Source organism: Prionailurus viverrinus, chromosome B2 (genome assembly GCF_022837055.1).
Source record: "Prionailurus viverrinus isolate Anna chromosome B2, UM_Priviv_1.0, whole genome shotgun sequence".
NCBI classification, from domain to species: domain Eukaryota; kingdom Metazoa; phylum Chordata; class Mammalia; order Carnivora; family Felidae; genus Prionailurus; species Prionailurus viverrinus.
In genome coordinates, this window is record NC_062565.1 from 41,361,183 (window position 1) to 41,380,216 (window position 19,034).

General features: G+C 40.2%; 1 protein-coding gene across 3 annotated transcripts in view; it reads right to left on the reverse strand.

The window, feature by feature from the left end:
- ZNF318 (zinc finger protein 318) overlaps positions 1 to 19,034 on the reverse strand; it is a 43,397-nt gene that overhangs the window by 1,185 nt on the left and 23,178 nt on the right. Inside the window, exon 8 of one of the 3 annotated variants that reach the window (XM_047857900.1) lies at positions 9,495 to 9,648. In XM_047857900.1, coding sequence (XP_047713856.1) covers positions 9,526 to 9,648 — 123 coding nt within the window. In that variant the 3' untranslated portion in view covers positions 9,495 to 9,525. Of the gene's footprint in view, positions 1 to 8,820; positions 9,649 to 14,519; positions 18,886 to 19,034 lie in introns of those variants that run through there. The other 2 variants (XM_047857901.1, XM_047857899.1) reach the window with 2 other exon arrangements.

The following is a 19,034-nucleotide window of genomic DNA, read 5'->3' on the forward strand; positions in this document are numbered from 1 at the left end:
AGACAATGATATATTAAAAAATGGATCTTAGACAAGTTATCCAATTAAAAAATGGGCAAAGGATTTGGAAAGTTTTCCAAAGAATATATACAAATGGCCAATAAGCACATGAAAAGATGCTTGACATCTTTAGTTATTAAAGAAATGCAAATAAAAACCATAAGGATATATCCTTTTACATCCACTGGGATGGCTGTAATCAAAGAACAATAACAGAAAATAACAAGCGTTGGGAAAGATGTGGAAAAAAAAAAACCCTCCCACTTCTGGTGGGAGTGCAAAGTGGTGCAGCTGCTATGGAAAGCAGTTCAACAGTTCCTCAAAAAGTTAAATATATTGAGATGTCACAGAAATGGCATGGTAGAGAGTTACAAGAATCAGTCCTCCACTGAAGCTATCATTAAGCTGGCAAAAACTGAAAGAAGCAACTTTTTCAGAACTTGGGAGTCTAATAAAACTTACAATGGAGTCTAACCAGTGGGGTGCTTAATGAAGGAAGCAGCTATTAAATATCAGTAACAAAACGTGGCATTTTTGTTTACCTGTCTACCATCCCCTCTTCTCCAGTTTGGTGGTGGCTGTGGGACAGTGGCCCACATTCCTAGTGTGGCTTGTTAGTGCCAGGGGAGGATATATGCATCCTTGTTCTCAAAAGATTGTGGCTGTAAATTCTGCCCTGTCTAGTGGTTCCCCAGGGGACCCATGCTGAGTCTGACCTCTTGTTTTGCCCGCTCAGGTTGAAGCAGATTTCCAAGTAGCATCTGTTGAAAGTATTTAAAGACATATATACTACTGGTGGTGACCTAAAGCAAGAGATGGAGAACGGAATAAGCAGCAGATGGATTTAAAAGCCTGACAAGTAGGAGCATGAGGAGAAAGCTACATGGGAAAATAAGGACTCTGAAGGGTTATCATGTGATTGGGGAAACCCAGCATGAAAGTGCATGTTCAGAAAAGAACTGAGAGGACCCTAGACTTGCACCTTTGGATGATCTTTGGGCTCCATGCAATCAGGAGGTGAAGGCTGAGGCAGAGTTTCAGACAAGTTGGTTTAGCACTGAACTAGTGCCCCAGCTCAGAGTCAAACTACAAAAAGCTGGTGGTGGTGGTGTTTTCACTCCAGGCATTTAAGGAAATTTCTGTCAGGTCACTGACTGACTACTGAGATAATGAAACAGTTTCAGTAGTCACACACAACAAGAAATACAGTCTTAGCAAAAAGAGTTTGGAAAAGTTAATAAACAAATGGATGACAACAGTCTTCAATAATCAACAGCAGCAAACCCCGGGAGGGCGATCTGATTCCCAGACTGACACACTGTAATATTCAAAATGTTGTTTTAAACAAAAAAATCACAAGGTATAAAAAGAATAAAGAAAGTACGATTCATTCACAGAAAAAAAGTTTATAGAAGCCATCTCACCAAGGAAGTTCAGATGTTGGACTTAACTAGGCAAATATTTTAAATCAAGGTTTTCAATATGCTCAAAGAGCTAAAGAAAAAAATAGGCAGGGCCACCGGGGTGGCTCAGTTGTTAAGCATCTGACTTCGGTTCAGGTCATATTCTTCCAGTTCATGAGTTGGGAGTCCCACATTGGGTGATCTCGAGCCCCACATCTGGTGAACACAAGCCCCAATTCAGGTAAAACATAAGCCCTGCTTCAGGTGAGCCCTGCTTCTCTCTCTCTCTCTCCCTCTCTCTCTCTCCCCCCACCTCCCTCTACCTTTCCTGGGATTTTCTCTCTCTCTCTCTGCCCCTTGCTCACACTTTCACTCTCCCCCCCAAAACAAAACAAAACAAATAACAATAGACAAAAACACTAAAGGAAACTAGGAGAATGAACAAATGAATAAAGAATATTAATAAAGAGAAATTATTTAAATTTATATTATTTTAATATACATTTATTATCATAATATTATATAAGAACTAAATAAAATTCTAGAGCTAAAATGTATAGTAGCTGAAATGGAAAACTCACTACAGGGATTCAACAGCAGATTCAAGCTAGCAGAAGAAAAAAATGAGTGAACTTGAAGATGGACTATTGAAATTATTCTGAGTAGAAGAATAAAAGACTCTCAACCAATATTCTATATCCAATAAAATTATCCTTCAAAACAAAGGGGAAATTAAGACCTTTACAGAGAAACAGAAGCTGAAGGAGTTCATCACTAGTAGACCTGCCTTACATGAAATGCTAAAGGGAGTCCTTTAGGCTGAAATGAAAGGGCACTAGGACAATAACTCAAAACCATACAAAGAAAGAAATCCAGTCAAAGAAAACACATAGGTAAATATGAAATCCAGTATTATTCTATATGTGGTTTGTAACTCCCCTTTAGTTTCTCATATGATTTAAAAGGCCAATGCCCAGGGGTGTCTCAGTGGCTCAGTTGGTTAAGTGACCAACTCTTGGTTTGAGCTCAGGTCATGATCTCACTGTTTGTGAGCTCGAGCCCCACATCAGACTCTGTGCTGACAGTTGTGGAGCCTTCTTGGGATTCTCTGTCTCCCTTTCTCTCTGCCCCTTGCCCCCACCCCCCCCCCCGCCATCTAAAATAAATAAACATTAAAAATTTTTTTAAATAAAAGGCAAATGCATAAACATTTGAACAACACTGAACTAAGTAGTCCTAACATACAGAATACTTTATCCAAAAACAGAATATACATTCTTCTCAAGTACACATGAAACACTCTCCAGAATAGATATGTTAGTCCACAACATATCTAAAAAATAAAACTCGATACATTTAAAAATACTGAAATCATACAAAGTATCTTCTCCAATCATAATACAATGAAGCTAAAAATAACTGAAGGAAAACTGGAAAATTCACAAAAATGGAAATTAAACAACACACTCCATACAGTAACCAATAGGTCAAAGAAGAACTCACAAGAAAATAATAAAATACTTTGATGAATTCATCAAAATGCTTTGATGAATGAAAATAAAAATACAACATACCAAAACTCATGGGATGCAGTGAAAACAGTGCCAAGAGGGAAATTATAGCTGTGAAATGTTTTAAAAAAGATCTTAAATCAATAACCTAACTTTACAGCTTGGGGAAACAGGAAAAAAAAAAAAACAGACAACTAAAACTAAAAGACAGTAGGAAGAAAGAAATAATAACGATTAGAGCAGAGATAAAAGATACAGGGAACAGAAAAACAATAGAGAATCAATGCAATCAATCAAGAGTTGGTATTTTGAAAAGACTGACAAAATTGGCAAAACTTTAGCTAAATTTACTTAGAAAAAAAGAGAGAAGATGCAGATAACTAAAATCAGAAATGAGGGACCTGGGTGGCTCAATAGGTTAAGCATCTGACTCTTGATGTTGGGTCAGGTCATGATCTCATGGTTGTGAGATCGAGCCCCACGTTGGGCTCCATGCTGGGCATAGAGCCTGCTTAAGATTCTCTCTCTCTCTCTCTCTCCCTCTGTTCCTCTCCCACCCCCAAAAAGAATAATGGCTTTACTAAAACTGATACGTAGTTGGACAAAAAATTAAAAAAATATAAAATCAGAAATGAAAGTGGGACATTACTGCTGACCTCCCAGAAATAAGAAGGTATTATAAGATAACCCTATGAACAACTGTGTAATTAAGTAGGATTTATCCCAGGAATGTAAGGGTGGTAAAACATAAGAAAATCAATCAATGCAATACACAACATTAATATAATGAAAGAAGAAACCCCACTCATAATCATCTCAATTAAAACATAAAAAGTGTTTAACACAATTCAACACCTTGTCATGATAAAAACTCTCAGAACAGGGGCGCCTGGGTGGCGCAGTCGGTTAAACGTCCGACTTCAGCCAGGTCACGATCTCGCGGTCCGTGAGTTCGAGCCCCGCGTTGGGCTCTGGGCTGATGGCTCAGAGCCTGGAGCCTGTTTCCGATTCTGTGTCTCCCTCTCTCTCTGCCCCTCCCCCGTTCGTGCTCTGTCTCTCTCTGTCCCAAAAATAAATAAACGTTGGAAAAAAAGAATTAAAAAAAAAAACTCTCAGAACATTAGACACAAAAAGGAATTCCTTCAATATGATAAAGGTCATTTATGAAAAACCTAGAGCTAACATCACAATGGTAAAAAGCTGAAACCTTTCCCCCTAAAATTAGGAAACAGACAAGGATGTCACTTTTACCATTGCTTTTAAACATTGTACTAGAAGTTCTTGCTAGAGCGATTAGGCAAGAAAAAGAAATAAAAGATATCCAAATTGGAAAGGAAACAGTAAAACTATCTCTATTCTCAGATAACATGATCTTATGTATATATAATATATATTATACTATATTAATAATATGTGTTTATTTTTTAATATTAATACTATAAAGAGTCCACACACACACATTCAGCCAAGTTTCAGGGTATAAGATCAACATATAAAAGTCATTTGTGTTTCTATACCTGCAATAAATAGTCCAAAAGGAAATTAAGAAACAATTCCACTTACAACAGCATACAAAAGAATAAAACACAGAGGAACAGGGGCGCCTTGGTGGCTAAGTTGGTTGAGCATCTGACTTCGGCTTAAGTCATGATCTTGTGGTTTGTGGGTTCCAGCCCCACACTGGGCTCTGTGCTGACAGCTCAGAGCCTGGAGCCTGCTTCAGATTCTGTGTCTCTCTCTCTGCCCCTCCCCCACTCACACTCTGTCTCTGTCTCTTTCTCTCTCAAAAATAAACATTAAAAAATTTTAGGGGCGCCTGGGTGGCGCAGTCGGTTAAGCGTCCGACTTCAGCCAGGTCACGATCTCGCGGTCCGGGAGTTCGAGCCCCGCGTCGGGCTCTGGGCTGATGGCTCAGAGCCTGGAGCCTGTTTCCGATTCTGTGTCTCCCTCTCTCTCTGCCCCTCCCCCGTTCATGCTCTGTCTCTCTCTGTCCCAAAAATAAAATAAACGTTGAAAAAAAAAATTTTATAAAAAAAAAAAATTTTTTTAAATATATATTAAATAAAAAAATACAGAGAATCAAATTTAGCCAAGGACGTGAAAGACAAACACAAAAAACTATAAAATATTGCTGAAAGATATTAAAAAAGACCTCAATAAACAAAAAGGCATCCTATCTATGTTCATGGATTGGAAAATTTAATATTGTCAAAATAGCAATGCTATCCAAAGTGATCTACAGATTTAAAACAATTCCTATCAAAATTCCAATGACCCTTTTTGCAGAAACGAAAAGCCAATCTTCAAATTCATATGAAACTGCAAGAGGGCCTGAACAGCAAAACAATCTTGAAGAACAAAGTTGGAAGACTCATACTTCTCAATTTCAAAACTTACTACAAAGCTACAGCGATCAAAATAGAGTAGCACTGGCATCAGGACAGACATGTAAACCATTGGAATAGAACTGAGAGTCCAGAAATAACCATATATCTACAGCCAATCAATTTCAACAAGAATGCCAAGACCATTCAATGTAGAAAAAAGTTTCTTCAATAAATGGTGCTGGAACAACTGTATATTCACATACAAAAGAATGCAGCTGGACCCCTACCCCACACTATATATAAAAATTAAAGTAGATCAACAACCTAAACGTAAGAGTTAAAACTAAAAAATTCATAGAAAAAATTGATGGGTAAATCTTCATGGTCTTGGATTTGGCAATGATTCTTAAATATTACACCAAACCAACAATAAAAAAAAAATGGATACATTGGACTTAAAAAAAATTAAAATCTTTTGTGCATCAAAAGAACAAAGTGAAAAGACAGCATACAGCATGGGAGAAAATATCTGCAAATCATGTATCTGATAAAGGTCTAGTATCCAGAACATATAAAGAATCCTTAAAATTCTACAACAAAAGGGCGCCTGGGTGGCTCAGTCAGTTGAGCATCCAACTTTTCATTTCGGCTCAGGTCATGATCACAAAGTTGTGAGATGGAGCCCCGCGTTGGGCTCTGCACTGAGTGTGAAGCCTGTTTAAGATTCCCCCCCACCTCTCTCTCTCCCTTTCTGCCTCTCCCTCTCTCTCTCCCCCCCCGCCCCTCTCCCCCACTTGCGCTCCCTCTCTAAAATACATACACACATACATACATACCATTCTACAACAGAGAGACAAACAACCCAATTAAAAAATGAGCAAAGGGCTTGAGTAGACATTTCTCTAAAGAAGATATATAAATGGCCAAATAGTATATGAAAAGATGTTAAATATCATTAGTTATCAAGGAAAGGTAAATCAAAACCACAATGAAACACTAGGATGGCTATAATATATATAAAAAAGGAAATTAACAAGTGTTATGAATATGGAGAAATTGGAACCATTGTATATTGCTGAAAGGGATGTAAAATGATTCAGGTGCTGTGGAAAAGTTTGGCAGTTCCTCAAAAAGTTAAACATAAAAATAATCACCCAGCAATTCCATTTCTAGTTATATACTGAAAAATAGTGAAAACAGGTACTCAAACGCATACTTATTCATGAATGTTCATAGCAGTACAATTCACAATAGCTAAAAGGTGGAAATAACTCAAATACCCATCAATGAATGAATGGACAAACTGTGGTATACACATACAATGGAATATTATTTAGCTATACAAAGTAATGAGCGACTGATACGTGCTACAAAATGGATGAACCTCAAAAACATTATGCTAAGTGAAAGAAACCAGACAGAAAAGGTCACATATCCTATGACTCCATCTATGTGAAATAACCAGAATATGCAAATCCATAGGGACAGAAAGCAGATTGGTAATTGCCAGGAGCTGAAGGGAGGTAGGAATGAGAACTAACTGCTTAATAGACACAAGGTTTTATTTTGGGGTGATGAGAATGTATTGGAACTAGACAGAGGTGATGGTTTACAACATTGTGAATGTGCTAAATGTCACTTGTTTATCTCACCTCCATAAAACAAAAACAAAACCAAACAATACCTCAGATAGCAGTCAAGAAAAGTGGTTACATTTCTAAAATGTGTGTGTGTGTGTGTGTGTGTGTGTAATGTTTGTTTGTTTATTTATTTATTTATTTATTTATTTATTTTGAGAGGGAGTGCAAGCAAGGGAGGGAGAGAATCCCAAGCAGGCTCCACATTGTCAATGCAGAGCCCAATGCGGGCTTGAATGAACAGTGGTTACACTTTTGAAAGTGTAGTAACTGGATGAGGACATGAGAGGGGATTCAGGGGTGTTGGTTATATTCTATCTTTTGATTTGGTTGTTGGTTACCTAGGTGCGTTCATTCCATAAAAATTTTTGAGCTTAACACTTGTGATGTGTGTGCTTCTGTTTTCTATATGCACCTTATACTTTAATATAAAACTTCATTTTTAAAATGTTAGAGAGTTGGCCATAGGACCCAGGATATACTCAAGAGAACTGAAAAACTTGTGTCTGCAAACACATGCATACAAATGTTCATGGTAGCATTAATCATATTAGCCAAAAACCAGAAATAACCCCAAATCCCGTCAATTGGTGGATAAACAAAATGTGGTATATTGACGAAATAGTGTATTTTTCAACCACAAAATACAATGAAGTACTGACACATGGGACAACGTGAATGAAGTTTGAAAACATGTTAAATGAAAGAAGCCAGACACAAAAGACCACACATTGTATGACTCCATTTATACAAACTACCCAGAATAGATAAAGCCACTGAGATGGAAAGCAAATTGGTGACTGCCAGCAGCTTTGGGGTAGGGAATAATTGGGAGCGTCTGCTAACGGGTATTTTTTTTAGGGGGGGTGGTACAAATGTTCTGGAATTAGATAGTGGTGATAGTTGCACAACCCTGAATATATTAAAAACTACTGGACTGTATACTTTAAAATGGTGAATCTTATGTTACAAAAAATTTAACATTATATAAAATATATTTCAACAAAAAGGCCTTAAGTATCTTATCATTATAATATGTGTGAACTCTAGCATATCAAATAAAAGTTCAGAGGGAAAATATTACTCTAAAAATGTTCCCTTTCTAGGGGTGCCTGGGTGGCTCAGTTGGTTAAGTGTCCAACTTTGGCTCAGGTCACGATCTTGTGGTCTGTGGGTTTGAGCCCCGCGTCAGGCTCTGTGCTGACAGCTTGGAGCCTGGAGCCTGCTTCGATTCTGTGTCTCCCTTTCACTCGGCCCCTCCCTTGCTCACATCTGTGTCTGTCTCTGTCTCTGTCTCTGTCTCTCTCTCTCTCAAACATTAACAAATTAAAAATTAAAAAAAATAGTAAAATAAAAAAAAAAAAATGTTCCCTTTCCCCCTGCCCATCCCCCAGATCAGCACATCTTAAAGGTGGACCTCAGATACCACTGGAGAATGCAAGCAGGAACAGTTAAGAATGAAAGCTGTGACCAAACACCTGATTGTCCCTGAACAGAGGAATGTGGTAGCTGATGAGAAACAGATCTTGGGTTGAAGCAAGGGAGAGAAAGTAGAAAGTGGTGGTGACAAAGTGTTGGCAGCCCTGGCACCAGAATGCTTTCCATTGCTTCATCCACAGGGTCATACCTTAGGAATGAGTAGTCCTTAACTGACAGAAGCTCAACAGCCAGAGGCCCTGAGATACTTTTTACCCCTTATCCCCTTACTTCTTATTCCTTTGGTGGCTTTGGTTGTATATTATGCAGTTCTTTGTACTTGTAGTGTTACAAGTATTCCCAAAACTTACCCAAACCACAGATTTATTTGGGTAGTAAATTAGACCTCTGGGACTCTAAAAATGCCTGGATTTACAAATCATGAACAAAAGTAGGCTAAGAGTTTTAAGGGCAAATCTGGATCAGGGGGAGCTCAGACTTAAATGAATCTCAGAGTTTAAAGGACTTAAAGGTCAGCTAAAATTTTATTTGATTTTGGTTTTCTTCCTCCACAGTCCCAAAGTGCAAAAAGGAGTAAATAAAGTACCTACTAGCATTTTAGATAGAGAGTAAGGGGTTTCCCTGGTAGTTTGAAATGATGCTTGCCTGCTTCTGTGTACTAGATGTTTCAGTGAGTGTAGGAGAGGTAGTAAGTCTGAATGAAAAGTGGTAGACAGCGGTCCTGAAGTCAGAAATCCTGAAGTCAGGATTTTTCAAACACTACCTTTTGTGATTGTCTCCCCATCCCTCTGCCTCGTTTGTCCATTCATACCCCACTCCTCTAAGGACATGCCAAATTTTTACCTTGATTCTTAAATGGACAAGAATGAAACTGAGACAGTAGATGTTCTACTTGCTGGGAACACTGGGGCCCCTGGATCCAGGATGGATGAGAAGACCTGAACTCCACAGCTTTAACGTAAGTGTGGCACAAAATGAGAGATGGAAGTTAGGAGATAATTGGAGATGAGGAGTGGCAAGTTTAAAATATACATCTATATGCCTATCCTTATCTCGTCCCTATTCTACTGCTACAAAAATACAGACATACATACTTGCTCACCCAATTCACCACTTCCTGGCAGTTAAAAACACAGGGTCTTCTCCACAACCCATTCCTGCCCCAGCAGTCATACCCACCTTCTGAAAGTCAGACCTTAGAGGTGACTACCTACTGGCCCCAAGGGCGCTCATCATTTCTTTGGTCTCTGTGGCTTCTATCCCTGCCTCCCTGAGGCAGAGATGTCTTCTGCAGTCCTTCCTTCTGGAAATCTGAAGACTTCTGCAATTGCTCCTGAAAAGAAAGGAAGAGAGGCGGGCAAAAGTCAGTAAACATCTTCATAATCATCCTTATGTAGGTAGGCTGTTGGAGAGCTGGGTGGAACTTTAGCAGGGGCAGAGTATCAGAGGAGATGAAAGAAAATACCTCAATATGCTTGACTTTACCTCTTTGCCATCTTTCTCCATATCCTCTATCATGTAACTCTGCCTCTACTTTCACCCTGCTGATTCACTTCCCTTAAACATGCTCATTTCCATTGTTTTCTACAAAACACCTTTCTCTCCTGATCTTCCACCAGTGGAATGGACAAAAGCCTATAAAGCTTTTAATCAATACATCTAGATATGAATTAACTTTTATCCTCTTGAATGCAGCAAAGACTTTGTGGTATCTTTTGTGTACCTGCATTAAAGTAAGCTTTGTGAAGACAAGTAGCTCAATTTATAGTATTTTATGGCCAAATGCTTGTATACTTGGAAATACATAAACAGCTAAACAGAGGCGGGGGCAAGAGAAAGGGAAGAGGAAAAGAGAAACAAGAAAAGAACAATATTCTTCAAGAATGGAGGCTGAAGAATGTACATTGCCCAGCCTTGATGGGAATACAGGAATTTAGGGAGTCTTGAAGGAAAAGCAGCAGGACCTATTTATAATGATAGAGAACTGGTAAGAATGAAGACAGGGATCCACTGAGTGAAAGAGACACATATTTAAAAATACACACACAAAGGAAAAAAAAAAAACCTGGTCTACAATTCCACAGCACCAGATAACCCTTACTGACATAAAGTTACATATTTTATGTGTGTGTGTGTGTACTTATTTTATATGTGCGTGAAATATTTATATTTTATATAAAATGGTCAGGATGTTGAAACAAAAATAGAGAGTAAGAAGTGAAAGCATCCCTCCTCCTTCTACCAACAGCAAACTTTTTGCTTTTTTTTTGTTTCCTTCCGGAAATCAAATGGCAGCTTGGCTTAGTTTTTATGAGGTGACAAAGAGGATGTTGTGCCAAATCAGAGATGTGGGTTTGACTGACTGACTTCAACGCACCTATAAAATCTGGCTGGAAGGAGAAAGGTAGCCATCTGAAAATTAGAGTCCCAAAGTCTTTTATTGGTAACTCTAAGGTCAGTTTATCCCCATTCCTACCCTCAATTTTTCTTCTAGGAGCTTCAGGGGCAGTGTGTCCCCCTCCTGGCCAGAATGCTGTTCAAATGAAGAGGCCACTGGCAGCCTTGATATGCATTTGCTGTTATAGGCAGTGCTTTGTATACAAAGATCCAGGACAGAAGCAGTCTTTTGGAGTGCTAAGTACCCAACAAATACAATCAGCAGTTTGCAGCTTTTACCCACTTATAAATTGCCGAGTATTCAAAATCAGTTAACAAAAAATAGCTACTATTACCACATTGATTCTTTTAACGAATTTTTATTGAGCACTCTTATGTGGGTCAGGCAACTGTGCACTGGGAATACAATCATGAAAAAACTGTAAGCAAAGACAAACTTCTTGCTTTGGAGAGTTTATAATCTAGTTGTGGGGGAAGGCATATATTGATCAAATAAACACATAAATGTAAAATTAAAACATTAATTGCTACAATGAAAACATACAGAGTCCTCTGAAAGTGTATAAGCATTGAGGGCAAACCACGATGGGAGTGATTTTTTTTTAAATGATAGATTTTCATTATCAGTTCCAGTGCTTGGCTTATCAATGAACAGTTACCATATACAGAACTTTTTTTGGTTAAAAATTCCATAAACGTTATTACAAAATTAAACTCTAAAGAAATGTGTTCACAATCCCAAACTATTTTCATTTGTCCATGTTCTCACAAAATTGTTAATAAATGAAGACCTTGCTTAGGTTCTCTCTTATCCCAAGCTTGGCAGGTATGTTTTGTTAAGGTGAAAACCAAGGTTTAGGGATATTTATTTTCTTTTTTATTTTTTTTAATTTGTTTTAATGTTTATTTATATTTGAGACAGAGAGAGACAGAGCATGAACGGGGGAGGGTCAGAGAGAGAGAGGGAGACACAGAATCTGAAGCAGGCTCCGGGCTCTTAGCTGTCAGCACAGAGCCCAATGCGGGGCTCGAACTCACGAACCATGTGATCATGACCTGAGCCGAAGTCGGACGCCCAACCGACAGAGCCACCCAGGCGCCCCGGGATATTTATTTTCTACATAAGCTCTAGATCCAACATAGGGCTTGAACTCATGGCCCCGATATCAAGAGATGCATACTCTACTGACTGAGCCAGCCAGGTGCCTCGGGTATATTTTTTAAAAACCCATCTCACAGGGTGCTTCGATGGCTCAGTTGGTTGAGCATCCAATTTTGGCTCAGGTCATGATCTCATGAGTTCAAGTACCATATCAGGCTTGCTGCTGTCAGCACAGAGCCTGCTTCAGATTCTCTGTCCCTCTCTCTTTGCCCCTCTCCTGCTTATGCTCTCTCTCTTAAAACTAATCATTAAAAAAAAAAACAAAACCCATCTCACTTCTTTATAGGCTGTCTCCTCTCTGAACATGCCTCTTTTTATTTTTTAAACACATACTTAATGTCCCTATAGGATGCCTGTTTTTGTATGTCCAACCATCCCTGCTGCCCAACGCCTCACCATTCTTCCGCAGTCCCTGAATCTGGCAGTTGATAAATGGACATATGTCCTGGCATGCTTTGGTACCAAAGCATTAGCTAGCTTTTTGATTTTAATTTTTTTAGAGATGAAGCTGTATTAGGTAAAATGAGAATACTTACCACAAAGATTAAGAGTATTATTTGCCCCGTGAATAGGAGGAAGATGGCTTACGAAGCAAAAGGTCTCCATTCACAAAGCCAAGTGGATTCTGGGGGGGTTATTTACACAAATTAGGTAAAATTAGGTTTGCCCAAATTTAAACCTAACTACTGATAATTTGTTTTCACAGTTGAGAGATTCCAATAAAAACTTTCTGATGTTTGCAGAATATTAAAATAGTTATCTCTGACACCATAAGCGACATATAAAGATTAGGGCCCACTCCTTGCATGTGCCTGTCTCCTAAGGTGAACATTTATTCAGTGCTGTGATAGTGCTGAATAAAAATAGGCCCTACTTTTAGATGCTGGCAACTGGGTTAGAGTTCTGCCTTTCCTATCACAAGGCTTCTCTGGATGGGCTCAAAGCTAGATCCTACTGATCAAAGAGAAAGCCAGCAACACTTCCTGCCCAGACTACAGAATCCTAAAGGCTCTCCTTCTGCTAGTTCAAGGCAGATATGAAGAATACTATTGTTTCTTACAAGTAGGAATCCACTCACTATTCTAGAAAAAGCCTGAAGGTATCAAGTACAAGAAAATAATTCAAAGTACTCCAGCCACAGCTACTTGAATTAGTTCTGTACTGCCTAGATTTTGCCTCTTTTCTCTTCCCTACCGTTCTCCAGTGTCCCTCTCCTAACCTAAAGAGGAAGATTCTGACTCCCTCAGATATAGAATAAGGGTAAGAGATCTGGACAAGATTAACCCCTCTCCACTCTAAACACAACCATCTGTCCCCAAAGGGAGATGAACTCACTAAGTAATATCTGGCATTTTAAACTCTTAGGTTCTCTGATTCCTGTAGATAGGCTGCCAGAATAGGGAAGGAGTAGTTCTCCAGAAAAACAAATACATCTCCGAAGCTCACCTGGGTTTACGTTCATCTAAAGGGCACCTTCTGAGTCAGTCTATTGTTTCTGGGCCAGAAAAGTGCATTAAACTCAAGCTTCAGCCTAAAAAGCAGGCCTAGGAAGACTACTAGGGATGGCATGACCCTGGATACATTTGGTGCTGCAATGGAGATAATGATCCTCATCTTAAAGGAGGGGAAAAAAAAATCCCTGTGGCACAGTGAGGTGTGGTAACTTGTCCAATATCACAGCAAGGCAAATGGCTGAGGAACATTCAAGGACTTAACTCTCCCAAATATGTGCCCTTTCCACAACATGAACAACAACAAAGGCCAGGACATCTTCTAAGTAGACATTAGTCAAGGCTTTAGAAAAAGTAAATAGCCTCCCCAAACTCAACCTAGGATTCTGCAGCTCTGCAAACAAGTTAACAGGGAAAAAAATTCCTAGGAAAAAAGATCAGCAACTTTGCATTATTTTTGAGGGAGTGGGTAGAAAACAAGACTCTTAAGCCTCTGTTGAGCCAGGTTATAAATTTCTGACAACAAGAAAGTAAAGAGGAAACTGGGACAGAGATCAGAAAATCTGAGGACTGGGGAGATGGTTAAGCACCCGACTTTGGCTCAGGTCATGATCTCACGGCTCGTGAGTTTGAGCCCTGTGTTGGACTCTGTGCTGACAGTTCGGAGCCTGGAGCCTGCTTCAGATTCTGTGTCTCCCTCTCTCTCTCTCTGCCCCTCCCTTGCTCATGCGCTGTCTCTCTCAAAAATAAACATTAAAAAAAAAAGAAAAGAAAAGAAAAAAATCTGAGGACTAAGCTTTCTGATCCCCAAGAGCACCTTCAGCAAGAACATGAATGTTCTATGGGGAGCTCAGCTTCCAGAGCACAGGGAGAGCCAATATAAGAGTTTATGAAAAGCTTCACAATAGGAATATACCAAAACCAGACCACTATTGCCTACTCACTACCCACCCAGGCAGCACTGGGCACAGACTACATAATTTAACAATCTGACATGATGGAAGCAGCCCTAACAAATGGGGGGAAAAAATGACTGGGAGGGAGGAGATAGACAACAGGACAGCAGGAGTTCATTGTTCTAGTTTTCCTGTGGAGTTCAAATGTGTGTGGTTTTCAAAACAAAATCCAGAAAGAAACATGAGGTTAATGCATTTATTCCAAGTAATTAACACATTAAAAATAAAATTAAACTTGTCCAAGCCAACTTATAAATTCTTTAATCTTTTGAACAAAATGTACAACCCCAAACATCACACTATGGTGGAAATAACTTGGGAAAGGGAGAGGTAGAGGAAAGAACACATATGGATTGTGGAACAGAGAATGAGTCCAATCCCAAAACAAGTTTCAGCTCTTCTACCTCTTCAGAACAGAAATGGCTGCTACACAATTTAACACAAAATGTTACTGGATCACAATACAATGAACACAAAGGCTGTTTCAAAAATAAAAGTGACCCAAAAAGCATATCTGCTCCTGGCATTGAGCCATGAATAAGCCTTACCGATTTGTCGTCTTCCAAAAGTGAACCTGCTAGATTTTCTTCATTTATTGAGGCTATTTCCAAACAGGTTTGTGGGTTAGCAGAACCATTTCAAGCAAAGGCAACAGGATAAAGGAAGTGTGGGGTTGACATGGCACAAGGAAGTAAACAGTAAACAAAAGAGCTACTCACGCTGCATTTCAAACAATGTTAAGGCAGGCCCATCCAAATGGAAGCCTAAGAGATGAACAATCCTTCCTTCATTAGTAGTTTTCCATTTCAGCAGGCTTTCTGGTGTTTCTCCCAGAGATCCATCAGCTGCCCAGGAAATTGGGTAGGAATACAACATAGCAATAGAAGTCAGCTCTCTGTCTCCCTCCTCCCCCACATTCCAGAAATGGCAGAGTCAAAGCCAAAATACAATCAATCAAAGCACACTATGTGGTGAGCCAGACAGACATTTGATTTTAATGACAAAGTAGGAGAAAGCAAATTGGCAAAAAATAAAAATAAAAATAATAACAACAGAAAAATACTTTTTTACAGATATGTATAGAAGTTATGATTGATTTGTCTGGTATCTTAAGAAAAAAGGAAAAAAAAGGAAAGAGGTAAACTTTTGGCTTCCATGAACATTTACTGTAAGATGCTTACTGCATCTCTTGGTGTAGGTTCCAGATGAGATAGCCAACTAGTCCTGGATCATCTGGGCACCTGATTTCTAGAAGCCAATTTGATTCATCCACAAGTAGCTCTGGATGTGTACTTTTAGTCATGAACACTGGATTCTGTGTGGTCCTGGGTGGCAGCAACTGAAGCTTCTTGTGCAGTTATTTCCTGAGGGACCATATTGCCTCCAACTATTTGCTCCCTTGTAGGAGACCCTGAAGCCAGAGATTTTGCCAAATTCAAAGGGTGGTCAGTGTCCTCATCTACTTGAGGAATTGCTAGATGTGTGATGGATACTTTCGGTATTTCTAGCTGTAGTGGTCCCGTCTCCGGGGAACTACACTTAGGAGGGTCACCTGGCTCAGAAAGAGGAGAACATATCTTCTCTTTTTGAACTCCAGATGTCCGTGTGACAAATTCAACAAGGTCTGGAAGGCAAGGAGATGGCCCAAGGCCTGCAGGATTAATTGTTTCCGATTCCAATCTGAGTGAATCTTGTTTCTCTAATTGAGAAGTTTCTTCCACTTCTTCAGGCATCATTCCTCCTGCTAATAGGTCAAGTGCTTGGTGTGTTCCCTCTAAGCTCCCCAAACCAAGGTTAACATTTTCTATAGGAAGTCCAGTTTTCAAAATGTTAGGGGTGATCCTTCCACTTCTGGGATTAGATGAGTTTTGTTCACCTTCTGCTCCAAAGTTAAGCACCAGGGTTTTGGGAGAATCTAATGGAAACTCAGAAAAGGATGGGATTGGTTCCAAGTCAGGGAGAGTGGAGGGATTACATCCTATAGGTGACATAGAATTTTCTTCACACACTTTCTGAGACAGGACATTTGGGGATCTATGTGCTTGGTCTACCCGAGTATTGCAGAAATCAACACCCATATCCCCCAGGTTCCCCAGGGCAGCAAGCTCTTCTACTTTTAAGTCTGTAACTGCAAAGTCTTCTAAGGCCTTGCTTTCTATTGTCACTGTTAATTCTGGATGGACATCTTGTAGCTCCAGGGTTTCTGTTTCTGGTTTCTCTGGGTTCTCCCAGGTCTCTGACTTATTATTTTCATCCCAAACAGTCAGTTCATAAATCATTTTACCCTGCAAGTCTTTTGATCTTTCTCTCTGGAGTTTGAGGCTTCTGTAACTTGTCCTGGAAGAAGATTCTGGAGCTGAATTTTCTAGCCACTCTTCATTACCAGTTGAAACTCCTTGTTCCTGTGCACTATCTGTTAAACACATATCTGATCTGGCTGGGGACTGGAGAAGCAATTCCGGAGCAGAAACTTTCACAGGTATATCTTGTGGGTTCTGGAGTAAAGACCTAGCTTCTGGTGGAAATGAGTCTATTTTTGCCTTTGTGGAAGAGAGAGCCTGTGCACTCAAGTCACTCACTACTTTACTTTGAGTTTCACTTACTGTCATCAATTTCCTGGACTGTTCAGCCTTTTTGTCAGTCATTTGCAACTCAGACTGTTCTATTTCTCCCTCCCATGTACATCTTTCCCCATGGTTCAAATTAGAATCCTCTATGCTATTGGGCCCAGCACTGATACCTGTTTCCTCTCCTACCATCCCTTCAGAAAGCTTTGGTCTCTTTTCTCTTAGTTTATTGTTTACCTCTACCTCACTTTCCTCACAATCCTTAGATTTGTGGAGCTCTTGAATTTCCTCATCCTGGTTACCAGAGTCTATAAGGTGGGTTTCTACCAACTTCTGAGATTCCATGATATGACAGTGCATATCTGACAGCTGAGGGGCTGGCTCTACACCTGGTGGTCCTGGTTCTCCGAGATCAAGCTCGATTTTTCCTCCTGGAGATATATCCCTATTAGTATCACTCTGGAAGGAGCTAGAAGTCCACATGGCCAAAGTATCTGTCTTTGGGGTAATAGTTTCGTAAGGCCTGCTATGGCACAACCTTGTCAGAGGCTGTAGGAATCCATAGCCACTGCCTCTGTTTTCTGAGTCTGTGTGTTCTACAACTGACCATTTCCCTAGGGACACCAGAGTTTTTGCAGTGGGCTTTTCAGGAGCAGAGATCAAACTTCTATCTGGAGGCAATCCCTCTTGGGATGTACTGTTGTTCAAAGTGGAAGTGGAAGAGGTGTCTGAACTTTCGACTCTAGAAAGAGTGCTATTTTCCCCATTGGCCAATAGACCGCCACTCAGCTTAGTCTCAGGGGCCCCCTTTCCACCACTACTGTAGAATATATCATATAGGTCCTTAGCATTGGCTGTGGCTAAGCATGAATTTCGCTTTTCCAATTTTTTGGCTTGTTCACTGAACACACTTGAGAGGGGAGGTGGAGGACGCACTAACACAGAGAAGAGGGTCTGGTCTCGGTCACTCTCACTCACCCCAGGAGCTGTCTCATCGGAAGGAATGGCAGCTGGCTGTGCCGACGCCATGATGGCTACTGGCAACACAGGATTCAAAATGTTAGGACCCAGGAAGCCAGGGCTGAGAGTGTGAGATACAGCTGGGTTTGATTTGACTGGAGCCAAGACAGCATTTGTCTGAGCAGGAGATGGAGAAGCTAGATGAGGTATAACTGGGGGTGGCGGAGGTGGTGGTGGAGGTGGTGGTGGAGGAGGTGGTAGCACTTGTTCAGGTATATGGGATGGTTCATTCTTTTCAGCCAGTACCATTTTTTCCTCTGGAGACCCTTTTAGAATCACTTCTTCCCCACCAAATGCTTTGGAGATGATATCAGGAGGCAAGAGAAGATCAGCTGAAGACTCTTTAACCACTGGCAGAGGCTTAGCAGTAGTTCCAGAGGATTTGATGGACAGAAAGGTGTTAAGAGGAGCTGGCTTGCTCACTGTGGCTGAACCTGACTTGCGGAGTACTGTGGATGGGATAGGCAGGTTGGGTCGGATCTTAGTCTGGGTTGAAGTTGTCACAACGGGCATCCAAGGGCTCGTATGTGCAACAACTGTTTTCCCAGAGAGCTTGATTTTGATGGGCTTTGCCTTCCCAGCCTCAGCTTTCCCATCCTCTTTGTCCTTACTGTTTTCCACAACCTCTTCCTTAGGAATACTTGGGACCATTGAACTTTTTTCCTCCTCTTTTTCTGGCTTCTTCCAGCTGAATTTCCCAAAAGATGTTGGTGATTCTTTCTTTACCTCTTCCTTTAATTGCAGTTTGATACTACCCTTCCTTTTATTTTCAGCCTTTTCAGGGGAGTTCCCACCCTCAGAGAGTTGGTCCTCTAATTCCTCAGAGACTCTGTCATCCTCTTTTACTTCCTTCAAGACCTTTGCCTTTTTTTCTTTCTTCTCCTCCTTTGGTTTCTCACTAAGTTTGCGCTTTAGCTCGTTCTGCCGTCGCCGTTCTGTCTCTAGGACCACAGCCAAGCCAGCTTGGCGGTCTAGATTCCGCCGCTCCTCATACAATGGGTTTTCAACCACATATTTCTGGGAAGAGAAAACATAAAGGCTCAACAACTGGTCAAAATACAATAAGAAAGAAAATCTTGGCCCTGCTATTACTGGAATTCAATTGGTAGAAACCCCTAGAGTCATCTTCTTCAAGGATATAGATGGTTCTACCAGGTCAGCATCTC